At 35.8% G+C, this 13,564-nt stretch overlaps 1 protein-coding gene across 1 annotated transcript; it reads right to left on the bottom strand.

Moving 5' to 3' along the window:
* Nucleotides 1-12,092: 12,092 nt before the first annotated feature.
* Nucleotides 12,093-13,193, bottom strand: LOC149236987 (uncharacterized). The gene has a single exon (XM_089369102.1). The coding sequence runs from the start codon at nt 13,191-13,193 to the stop codon at nt 12,093-12,095; it is 1,101 nt and encodes a 366-aa protein (XP_089225228.1).
* Nucleotides 13,194-13,564: the final 371 nt, after the last annotated feature.

Here is a 13,564-nt window from a genome sequence, read left to right as displayed (position 1 = left end):
TTTCCTTTAATGCAATTTGATTTTCACCGATGATAATTCCTCTGTATGGAGGAAAAGTAGATGGAGTCTCTACTCTACTGCCATCTAAATCAGTCCAAGCATATTTGGTGGATGATGAAGAGGATGATCTTGTCAACACAACTTCAGGGGAAACATTTTTCTTCCATTCATAAAAGGAAATCCAAGAATTTGTGACTTCCATAAAATGTTTCCAATCTTCAAATAATTTAACCTTCTCCTCAATAGTATGACTAAGGCCAAATTGCTCTACTTCTCGATTGGTAAATAAGTCCCAGTTCAACATGGCTTTCATCTATTTAGAACTTATCTCTGATTTCAAGCAGCCATTCATCAGAGTAAAGAACTTGTGCATTTCCATGACTGCAGTCTTTTTACAGTCATCTAGAACAGGACCAAATCTACATGAAGGAATCAGGCCTTTTGCTTGCATAGGATAACCTAGTCCATATTTTGGCTTGGCTGGCCTCATTATACTGAACATTTTTGTCAATCTAGGATCTTTCCCTTCTAAAGTGATAATCTTATGCATCATTAGAACATGGCCAAACTCTGGCTCATGGGGAAAGGGATATCTGAACATTTTGGGTTCGGGCATGGATTAACTGATGTGGAAGGAGGAGCTTCTCCAGTTTTGGATGGTGATTCTCATGGATGACAGATTCAACAAGGGTACATAAATTTACAACAGCTTTACATTCAGGACATGTAACTTCTAGGGAGTTGAAATTGACTAGCTGGGCAAATTCAAACAAAGAAATATGTTTACAAGAAATTGAGCTAGAACAAGCGATATCAATAGTGGATGGATCTCTATAAAATCTAGAACTTTTGCAGGCTCTTTCAATTCCTCTGTAATCAATAGTAGATCTTCTAGGGAAATACAAAACAACAGAGGATTGGTTCTCTTGGATATCAACAGAGGTTATTCTTTTAAGTGTTGGAGGCTTGGGATTAGAAACTACCCAGTGTTCAGGGAATGTAATATCTTCCCAACGAATTGTCTGATGTTCTATTTTCTGATTCTTTGAATCTGTTAGAACAATGACACTTGCTTTTGAATCCCAACTGGGTGTATGGTGTATGGTTGGCCATAAGGTATTTGTGTGCCACAAACATCCTCTGGATTGTATGACTATGTTATGTCTTTTCTGGTGGATGTCAAACCCCGAAGTTTGGATCTGCAACTATAAGATCTGATCTATTGTTTCATCAAAGACATAGAATGAAAAATTAAGATAACAGTCAAAGTATATTGGTTCATGCGACAGAGGGGCAAATATACCTCCTATTAAGGAATCGATATATTTATTATGAGTAAGATCTCGAACTGTGGCTACCACAAAAGTATTTAACCCTTGATGAGTCAAAGGGTTGATCTCGATCCTTATGCATCCCAAGTGTAAATATTTTGTTTTTAACCTTTTAGCTTTTGCCTGTAAAGTTTTTGGATCCATAAGAGGGATAAATTGAATATTGTCAGAATTCTCCTGAATCTGACTAATAAACTCCTTTATACTAATTCTAGTGGTGGCTTTTAAATGGAATATAGACAAATCATCATAAACTTCTGATGCAAATATACTAGGTAATTGCCATCGAGCAGATGGTTGTGGCTCTTCATATTCAAGTTCTGCTTGATTTAAAACTCGACTAGAACTTGATGCAAACATATCCCTAAGGGGATTCTTTGTAGCAGACGACTCTCTATCTTCTAATTCATGGAAGGATATAGACTTCCTGAATGGATCCATTAATATGAGTGATGATTTAGAATGCCAACCTCTTGAAGCAGACGTTACTAGCTCTGACACCAATTTTCAGCAGGGGCTTCAGGCTTCCACAAAGCTTGCTACAGTGCTGAAAAAGTATAGTTAATTGCTGCAGCGGTGATGGCTTTTGACACACTCAACTAGAAATCTTACAAAAAGAAATTGGCCTACAGAAGACCCGTACCCAAAAATCTGAGGTTGGGAAGTTGGGTAGTCGGTGTAGTCAATGATTTCATGCCACATTGAATTCATAAATAACCCGAATATACGGGTGCCACCCGAGTTGAGGGCCGGGATGGTCACACTTGTAAACTTAAAAAAGTCCCGACTACTCGAGTTCGTGTCTAGACATGCAGGTTAAATGCGCCTTGGTCAATAATTCAACAACCTTCAATAAATATTTATTTTCCACCACACGATCTTCCAGATTTACAAGCAAAGTTAAATCACCCCAAGTGTTGTGCAACGAGTTCTATTCCTGTAATCACATTCCAATTGCTCTATTAATGAATCCAGATTTATTACTCCACACACCCACGCATTATTACAACATACATGAATTCCTTTGTCACATTCACACTTTATTCCTTTTGATCATTTATAGATTGAAACACATCCACACAATGATTTCAGATTTAACAATTCAATATTCATTAACCATAGCTATTACAATCAGTGCCCTAATCATACAAATATGGGTGTGTTCAGCCCTGACGCTCTCTCCCCTATCTACTCATACTCTTATTGTCTATCTAGATACTCATACACTTATTGTCTATGTAAATCCTAAGGAAACAAACATAATTTGTTTCAGATCCACATTTCTTGCGGATTGTTCGTAAAATTACTCCAACTTTCATAAGATCTCTCCCATCTCTAAAAATAACTCTAGTCTGGTAACATGCTTTATTAATATCAATTCAACTAATCTTTTATTTTCTACAATATTCTTGAATTAATAAAACATATAAAATATACTTATTAAAATCAAAGTAACCTAAATAATAAATTCAAGGAGTTCGTCAAATCAATGAACTTGATTTTGAGACACTATGCTCCTATATTAGAATTCAAAATAATTTTGGAAGCTTAACTTACTTAGAGTATATACCTGAAATTATAGTGAACCAAGATTTGAAATTTGAATCACACTTACATGATAGTATTTTCCTTGTATTTTTCAAGTTTCAAGTTTTGAACCATCTTAGAAAGGAATTTATATTGAAAATCTTAAGATAACTTGTTCACTCCATAAATCACAATTTTGCTTCCACCTTTAAACTCCAAAAATCACCCCAAAAATATTCCTCAACTCCTGTCGCAAATCCCATATTTCTTCTTACGTAGATAAACTTCAAATTGATCATTTATCCTTTATTTATGGTGTTTCTACATTTACTTATGGGGCCTATCGTGTTTCTAATGTTTGTAAAATTAGTTGGGTCAGACTGCTTGTACTTTGGTTTGGTCATCCTAAAGAAATCTTTCATATCTCCTCATTCCTATGGTGTTATAGGCAGTTCCATCGATATTCTATTATACAGGTCTCATAATAAGATTTTCAACCATATATATTATGTTCCAATTTGATCTAGAAAATTTGATTAAAACTGCCTTAAAAGATAGGGTATGGAATCAATGCATCAAAAGCCCAAACACAATATTTCCAATAATCTACATTTTCCAATCTTTATCTTGAACATATATATTCTTCCCCCTATCTTTAACATCGATGGCAACAATATTTATGACACCAAGTGCATAAATATGTAACTCTATGTATTATCAAACATTTTAATAAAATTAGAAATCATAATCTTTTTATATATAGAGATGTCAAATTTATATAAATATAAATAATAACATTAGGTAACAACATAGATCCATCTTAATTCCAAATCTACCAAGCTCTGGGAGGAATCAAATCTCTCCAATGCAAACATTTTCTCAAATTTTGCACTAAAGAGAAGGTTTGCATCTTCAGACATTTCATCCCTATAAACACTTTGTAGATTCAAAGTTAAATTCGATCTATGTTGGTTACAATATTAATCCATTTATACAAATTTATAGTATATGGATAAAACCAATTCATAAACTAGATTTACTCCCACATTGATACCTCATCAAGAAACAAAGAAAAAAAGAGGTAAATATGATCTAATACACACTTAAGATATAAATTGTGTCATACAATGTGAAATACGGTGTAGGAATTTATCGAGAAATATAGCAAAGAGAAGATAAAATAAGATCTAAAAGGAAAAAAGAGATAAAATAAGATCTAATACACACTTAGGATATAAATTGTGTCATACAATGTGAAATACATGAAGGTAGTGTAGGAATTTATCAAAAAATAAAGTAAAGAGAAGATAAAATAAGTTCTAATACACATTTAAGAGATAAATTTTTTCATATAAAATCTAATACACACTTAGGATATAAATTGTGTTATACAATGTGAAATACATGAAGGTGGTGTAGAAATTTATCAAAAAAAAATAAAACAAAAAAAAGATAAAACAAGGGGAGCTGCGACGCAGCGAGTCCCTGCGTGAAGTAAAACAATGAACTGAGTTTTTAAGAAGCAAAATGCAGCTTCTGTATACAGCATCGTTGAAATCAAACTTGCACCAAGTGATGCTACTCCTCTGCCCAGAAATAGGTCTTCTTCAAGCCACATGATGAATACATGGCGGGTGTAAATCCTTGATCAATGTTATCAGTCCGAAACTCTTTTGCATTTTCAGCAGTCACGGTGGACGCCGAGTCGGGTAAACCGAGAACAAAGGTCTTCTGATCCCTATTGTTAGTGGGTGTTAGGGAATAGGGATCAGTGTTAGGGAATCCATGAGCCCTCAGAGGTTGGGCTGAGTGTGTTTTTGAATTATGGTTTACTTGAAATATTCTTCTGTCACACACGCATGAGTCGAAACCGATGCATAAGATAATGCGTATGAACATCTATGTACACTGAACACTGAAAATTTGTTATGGATCCATTGTATCCTGCTGCACGAGATATTCAATAATGCAGGCAGCCAATTATTGCAATTGCATTTCTAACAAGATTTAGAAAGTCTGCACATGGAAGATTTCCTGTGAAAAATGTTCTTCAGAATAAAATAATTCTATGGCATGAATTCCCAACGACGATGTGGAAACAAGCTATTTGTGAAGTTTTAAAACAGTAATCCATATCTGTGAAATATATACAAGAAACCAAAATATTGAGATAAACCATGCAACAAATAAAACTCACTTTATAGATGAAGCTTCTCTGCAGAAAGCCTGCAAAGAAAAATACCGAGTGTCAGCATCTTCAATTCGTGGAGTCAGAAAATATAGAGCGAAATTGGTACACAACCATATGATTATCTGTAAATGCAGTAGTCAAATATCCCAACGAAGTCGTGGACTAAAGAGATATATTGTGATACAAGGATATTTTTTCAAAAAAATAAAACTGCAAATTTCTGAGTGAGTTCTATAAAATTAATAAATAAGACATTGAAGTAAATTAAAAAAAAAACCTAAAGTGTCTAAAAATTAAATAAGATTATACATATGTATATATATATTTTAGATTGTTATGTATTTGGAGGAAGAATTAGCCCAGTTTAAAGGGGAAGCTTTTTCTCAAAGAGTCCTCTCGTATTCAGAAATACTGGCAGAGTAGATAGTATGGATCTTTGGGAAGAGAAGCATATTAGTAAGAGCTAATTAATATGTGTAGACAATAAATTTATACTCACAGTTGAAGCTCTTTTTCAGATGCGCATTATTAGACAACCACGAGTCTACGAAAGACCTGTTATGGATACCTTGTATCATTTGTATATGTGTGGATAATTTGTATATGTGTGGATACCTGAGGTGGGAAAAGAGATGGATGGCAGGTTGGTGAGAATTGAACTACATTTCAGCATCCCTCCAACAGCCAATAGGCCCTCGACAAACCCAGCAGCCTTTAAAAATGCTAAAAATTGTTTTTCAGACAGTTAACTGAAATCTCTTATTGTCAAAGACTAATAAAATCCAAAAAAACATAGTAAATTATTAAAAATACACGTTAAAAATGTTAAAAATTGTTTTTTTACTACGATTATCTAACGGTAACCTTCAGACAGTTAACTGAAATCCTTATTACTTCCCACTGTTTACACTCACACAAATACAAGCACTATGTGATACCACAACATTTACAATTTTCACAGTCCGCTCACCTGAAGTGGGCATATAGAACAATAGAAATATGAACGTGTGCGGAACAATTGAATTACGGTAACTCTGGAATTACGGTAACTCTTTACTTCCAGTAAAATTAAATTTAGACTAAACAGTATAAAACCACTTCATGCAGGCATATCTCGAAGGACATCTTTTCCGCTGCGGCGACTCTGCAATTCAGAGGTCCTATACATTGGTCAGATCGAAACCCTGAATGATTCAAGGGTTTTGCTCCATAACATCATCTTGAAAGTAGTCCTCTAGAGTACTTGAATCTGGTCTGCCATGCCTTAGGTCGGTGGTAACCCCACTAGGTAAGCCTTCTCTGCCTGGTTCGGGTCTGCCCCTTCCCTTGCTTCATATTCTCAAGCAAGCCCCTTCAATGCTATGAACCAGGGGCAGCCCATCCGCAGTTGGCATCGACAATCCCCTTCCCCTTTGTCGTTGACCCAAGTCTGAAGATACAGTAATATGGAAACACTGCAACTTGAAGTTGCACTTCGATACGACGGACCGATCAGTGTTTACATCTACCACTCAGTTCATCTCGTGCGCCTTCATCAAGCTTTACACCAGAGTTCATCTCGTGCGCCTTCGTCAACCTTGACACCAGAATACGTGTGGGTATCTCCCATGTTTATGCTACCTCCGAGGTCTATGCTTCCACTTTAGCACAGAGGCTTCCTACTGCTTCTGCTTGGATATGGACCAGTTCTCCCATTGTTCCGGAGGCGGGACTGTAAGCTAAGACGGTAGGGGTCTGGATGAGATGAAGAAGATGAAGTTGATTGGCGCCCACTGGAATTTAAGCTCTTTAACAAAGGTTAAGATTATGTTGGTGTCCCGTTCGGTAGACAACACAAGAAGACATGCACAAAACCATCTGTAGCCAACGAGGACATGCACACAGCCATCTGTAGCCAACTGTTAATACCCTGCGACCTTAGGATATAGTTTACGAAATCAGGATATAGTTTAGGAAATAACGAAACCGCTAACAAATTAATGCTAGCATTAACGCTAACAGTTAACGGTCAGGCATACTGAAATTAGGGATAACTTGCAAATTAACCTAAGGTCGGGCCTCTTCCGCCTCGGGAAGAGGCCAAATAAGATCGCAATCGTTCAACGCAGAATCGAACTTTGGTTTTGTGCGCGCATGACCGCACAGCAGGGACTAAAAACTTTGGATTAACGACGCATGACCGCTCACCAGGGAGTGTTTTGTTCGGAGAATTAATGCTATCTCCCCTCCGAACGGTTACTATAGTCCCTGCCGGATGCCAGATGGCAGGGACTAATAAGATCTAATACACACTTAGGATATAAATTGTATCATACAATATGAAATACATAAAAGTGATATAGGAATTCATAATTGTATAAGAATTTACAAGCTAACACAACCCAATCATTCAGAAATACTAGTTCATCTCATAAATTAATTAAACGATATGCAATCATATCTTTGTTCATGTATATTAGCCCAATCATTCAAAAATACTAGTTCATCTCTGAATTAATTAAAGAATATTCAATCATATCTTTGTTCATGTATATTAACCCAAATCATTCAAAAATACTAGTTCATCTCATAATTAATTAAGGAATATTCAGTCATATCTTTGTTTTACTTGTAGTGGGTCATTTTTGTCACTAACATTATTAACCACCGGTTTTATTTCATGTGCTTAACTTTTATTTTTAATGTTACATGCTATTTTCCATTAAGGGTTTGTTTGAGTGATTATATTAATTATTTGTTTACATCATTTTTCTGGTGAAGATAAACAACCCCATCATTTAAATATGATGGTTGATATTCTAATTCAAATGTACATAGCGTATTTGGCACTTCAAGATGGTAGTGTAGTCATGTTTTTTTATCATTTTTTTTAAATATCAACCCATTTTGATTTTGTAATTCAATCTTTTGTAAATAATTATATCTAATTGAATATATTTATTAGCATTTTGTAATTTTGTTTTGTTGTGTTTATTTTTTTATATTTAAAATGTTAAATATCTCAAAATCACTTATGGATTCTTAGTTCTCTCACCATTACTTTAGGTATAATAAGGTATTACACTCTAATATATGTAATGTTATGAGCTTACAATACACAAACTCTCTTGTACAAGAAAATGAATAATACTATTTTTGTTTATTCTTGTTCTTATATTTAAAATGTTAAATATCTTAGAGTCACTTATGGATGCTTAGTTTTGTCACCATTACTTTAGGTATAATAAGAAATTACAGTAATATATGTAGTGTGTTGAGCTCACAATACACACTCTCTTGTACAAGATAATGAATAATACTATTTTCAATACTTGTGTTAAATTTTCTTTCAAAATCACTGTATTAATCATATTCCCTTTACTTTCCTTAATTTTATGATAAATTCATTTCCTCACCAAATATAAAAAACCGTAATTTCATGATGTTAGGTTAAAAAAAAAAATCATACTGAATATCACTAACAATATATCTTAATTATTCGTAAAGTATCAAATTTGTAATGCATAACTCATTTGTATAGATTCATCATATACGAAGCAATAAAAAATACAAATTTCGATATCTAATATCTATGTAATGTTATAATAATTTAATAAAAAATTACAAATTTCTAATCTATGTAATAATATAACAAAGGTAATAATATAATAAGGGTAATTGCGTAGCAGTTGTCCTTGCTGAATTTCAATAAATGTTGTTCTTTTTGGAGTTACAATCCCAACCACCAACTTGTTGATTGATTGTCACTATTTTATAAATATATTGTAAACCACCACATGAACAAGGAAGAATATTTCCACGAAAATAGATAGATGAAATTTTTTTCAGCAGGAAAAAAACACATGTTTTGTATTATATAAAATAATACATATACACATTTACATATTAGCATCATATACCAGAAATATCAGCCTTTTCCTGGCTGATCAGGATGATGACTATATGCCACTATTAACAACATCTCCCAATCCATATATTGACAAAATTGTGTCTCTGAATAAACCAGAAAGTGCTCATTTTCTAACACTGTCTTCTAAAATTATCTCCATGTACAATAATCATCAATGTGTCTTTGTTTACATATAAACCATATACAAAAAGTAGATAAAAAATTATGTTAGAAAATACTTATCTATACTGTTCCATTGCTCAGGAGACAAATTGTGAAGTGCTCTACCCAGGCATGAGGATACTTCCTGCTTCTATCATCCTTGTCATCATTTTTATCTGAATATGCATTCCATCTAGTGTATCTAGTAGCCCCTTCTTTGACATCTTGTCTGCATTTTTGTTGTAGTCTCGGCTGATGTGTTGTATGGTGGAATGTTGGAGTGTGGTCCATAACCTTTCTATTTGACTTAACCAACCTTGAAGGGAGTTCTGTTGTATATTGTTCTTTCCCAAGATATGGTCTATAATACATCGGGAATCTCCATAGATGTGTATTTGTGGGATATCCATGAATTTAGTAAACCATATTAACCCCCACAAAGAAATAGCTTTTGCTTTCATACTCGATCCCTCTCCCGCATACCAGTGTATCTAGAACTCTTGATCTTCAGAATATTTTATCCAAATACCACATCTGCATCTCCCTCCTTGTGAAGCCCCATCAAAAAAACCTACTAGGTATGTGTTACCCAGAGCCATCCCCTTGTCTTCCTTGTTCTTCTGCAAGGTTTCATTTTCTTGACCAAAATTGATCCATCGATCTATGTAGTCACAAATCATATCTTCTCTCCACTTTTTACTTCCAAAGATAAATTGATTGCGCCATTTCCAAATTTCCCAGAAGACTACAAGAGAGAGTGTCCTCCATCTAGTGCATTCTGTACTCCACCATTTTAAGAAATCATTTATGGTATTGAATTGGATATATGGTATCTTCATAATAATAGTGAAATGCTTCCAAATACTAATAGAACTTTGGCATAGTAGAAATAAATGTCTATTATCCTGGCCTTCATTCCTACATAGGTAGCATATCCCCGGGCGATGTCGATTTATCTTTTGTAAATTGTCCCATGTAAGGTTCTTATTCTGTCATGTCAGCCACAGGAACATGGTTATCTTCATAGGAAGTTTTGTATGCTAGAATTTACAGAACCATCACCTATCAAAGATTTGTAGTTCTTTCATGCAGATATTGAAATAACAGTCCGCTACTTCTATCTCCCTAGTTTTTTTTTTTTTTTTTTTTTTTTGCGGTCCATGTAATCTGGTCTCCCCTGTGGTCATAAAAAATTCTAACGCTCTTCAATGAATTAATGATTCAGATCCATTCCTCTTCAAGCTACCCTCTGAGGTCCAATTGATTAGGATCCATCCAAATTGGTATGGTACAAATCCACTCTTGGATGACCTGGTTCTAGACAGAGATGCCTTTGCTATTGAGGTAATTTATTTACTCTGCTAAAATAAGTGTATCAGTGCTCATACCTAGAATATGATCTTTCCCCAATATAATCCCATGTCCTGTGCCAAAAATCTAGGATATGTTCTGTAAAAATATTTCTTTTAACTTGTTGAAACTGCACCAGATCTTTGATCCATTTTTTTTTTCCAATAGATCCCTGTCTCATCCAGCAAGTAAAGTCCTTATTCTTAAGGTATTTGAAGCAAATTATCTTACCTCATATGCCTTCACTAAAAATACCCCTCCATAATGATTTAAGGAATAGTGCCCAACCAAAAAATCTGACGTTTATAACTCCCCATCCTCGAAGCTTTTTCGGTCTGGCGATTTTCTCTAGTTTGACCAGATGATATTTGAAACTTTTTCTTGCCCCATACCAAATTTATTGTGCCATTATACGATTGAGAGAGTTTAAAATAAGCTGCAGGATTCGAAATAGGTGAGCCCAATAGACTCCCAATTGCATGAGCACTGACTGAGTGAGGGTGATATGGCCTCTCAGAGATAGGCATCGGTGTTCCCAACCCTTTATTCTCATATGGAATCTATCCACAAGACACATCCAATCTATGTTTTTGTATTTTCCTAGCTTTAGGTGATATCCTAAGTATTTCAAGCTCATATCCAGAGGATCCACTCTCACCCTAAAATTCCTTTGAATATATAAGATGCCTTCCAAATTACAAGATCCATATAGGATGGAGGATTTAAGGTCATTCATAAAGAGGCCAGTGGCTCTTCCAAAATTCTTGAAAATTTTCGATAGAGTGAGCCATTTGAATTTGTTGATCATTCCCATCAATAGGATATCATCTACAAAGAATCTTTGTGAGATTGAAATTTGACTGCTAATTTTTAAAGCATCAAACTAACTTATAGTCACCGCTTTTTTGATGTGTAAGTTTAGAGCGTCCATGGAAAGAATGAGCAGGAGGGGAGAAAGAGAGCATCCTTGTCTAAGTCCCCTCCCAGCTCCAAAGAAACGAGATTGATAACCATTAATTACCACAATGTATCTAACTGTTGTGATGCATGCCATTATCCATTCAACAGCATTTGGACTTGTGCCAATTTTATGAAGAACCATTCTCAAATATCCCCAGTCTAGGTAGTCATATGCCTTTTTGAGGTCCACCTTCATAACTGAGGCATTCATCTTTTTTGTCTAAATAGTGTGCATGTACTCCTAAGCAATGACCACAACATCATGTATTTTTCTATTGTTGAGAAAACGATATCACTCTAGGGAAATGTATTTTGATAACGATGCCTTTATACTAGTGGAGATTGTCTTAGATATGATCCTATAAATAAGATTTCAAAGAGAAATTGGACGATAATCAACAAAGGTGGCCGCCATTGCCTTCTTAGGTATGAGTGTAATGAAAGTAGAATTTATATGAGGATGTATAGATCCCTTGATTCTAGATTTTTCTACCATTCTTAGTAGGTCCTCCTGAAAAATGTCAAGGAAATGAACAAAGAATTCAACCATCCAGCCATCTGGTCCCGAGCTTTTGTCACCCTTCATCGATTTTAAGACCTGGGTCAGTTCCTCCACCATGACAGGTTTATACAGCTCCTGATTCGCCTCCTCGTCAAACATCATAGGGTATTCACTTATCGCCTAGACTTGTGTCTCCCCGCCATCAAATTCCATTCTTCTGTAGGCATGTTCAAAATGAGTGACCGCAAGAGCTGTGATTTCCCGTTGAGTGCTATAGCAATTTCCAGCATCATTTGCTATCTCCCAAATGGTGTTTAGTTTCCTTCTGTGATTGGCATATTGGTGGAAGAACTTTGTGTTTTTGTCCCCTTCCTGGATCCAAATAGCTCGGCTCTTTAAACACCATGTGGTCTCCTTTAGCTGGAGTATCTTCTTCTTCTTCATCTCGAGAACATGGATTTGTTCCCATACTTTAGCAGACGGGGAGTGTGTGGCCATAAGATTATGTAGTGGCCTTAGGGCCTTTTCTATTTCTGTCAGCTCTTGTTTTAGACTCACCTTCTTCTTCCATTCCCATCTTTTAACCACTGCTTTTAAGGCATGTAGCCTGTGTAGAATCTCCTCCATGGTGGATAGGCCAGTCTTTCTGTCCCTTTCTTCAGACCAGTGGGCACGGACAAGGGATTCAAATTCTGGGTCTTCCAGCCAAACCCTGTTGAACTTAAATGACAAACCAAGTCTTATATCCACACTATGCCAAGTGAGAGTAATTGGTCGATGGTTTGATATGTAGTTATTGACAATACAGGATCTCACATCTCCCAGCTTTTCCACCATGTGTTCATGTAATAGAAAACGATCAAGTCTCTTAGCTATATAATTAATTCCATTCCTACCATTGTCCCAGGTAGGTGCATTCTTGGCTGGGAAGATGTCTACAAGATTGTGTTCAAATATAATATCTCTGAGTTTTTGTGCCATCTTATCAACACTTCTAGAATGACCCCACAACTCATCGATCCCAGTAGTGCAATTAAGGTCTCCAGCCAATATAAGAGAAAACGAATGCAAAATTCTAGATGCTTCCATGTTGTCCCAGAAAACCTCCCTATCCCTGTAAGGGGCATATACATTAAGGATGTGTGTCTTCCCCATAATGCCTCTGATATTTCCTGCCAAGAACATGCCCGCAGAACAGGAAAATGCCTTCATCTTAGCCCATCGGGGATCCCATAGGGCAGCTAAACCCCCTAACCTTCCAGTAGCATCAGTAGCCACCATATACCATGTAGGGAGCATCCTCCAAAAATAATCTATAGATTGAGAAGCCGAGTGCATTGTTTCTTGTATGAGTATAATAATAGAACAAGAAGAGAGGAAGAGCTCCTTGAGGGCGAGGAATTTTGGAAGGGCCCCCAAACCCCTAATATTCATAGAAAGGATGGAATTCATTTAGGTCTTGTAGAGGGCATGCTTTCTCTAAGGGCCTGGGGAGAGATGGGGGATGAAATAGGAATATCGATGAGGGAAGGAGAATTTGTCAGAGTAGTATTAGTTTGTCGAGGGCATCCCCTAAAGTTCCTGCTACCTCTGTTTTGGGTTCTCCTTACAGTTATGTTCCCAGCAGAGGATGGGTTGATGACAGGGGATGT

Source organism: Pinus tabuliformis, chromosome 8 (genome assembly GCF_031772625.1).
Source record: "Pinus tabuliformis cultivar Carrire ecotype Pingquan chromosome 8, CPIR1, whole genome shotgun sequence".
Taxonomy (NCBI): domain Eukaryota; kingdom Viridiplantae; phylum Streptophyta; class Pinopsida; order Pinales; family Pinaceae; genus Pinus; species Pinus tabuliformis.
The sequence above is the reverse complement of the archived record's forward strand: the minus strand, read 5'-3'. Positions and strand labels throughout refer to the sequence as shown.

What these genes read in the sequence shown, in the direction of transcription:
- LOC149236987 (XM_089369102.1), bottom strand. Translation starts at nt 13,193, where the DNA reads ATGGTGGCTACTGATGCTACTGGAAGGTTAGGGGGTTTAGCTGCCCTA.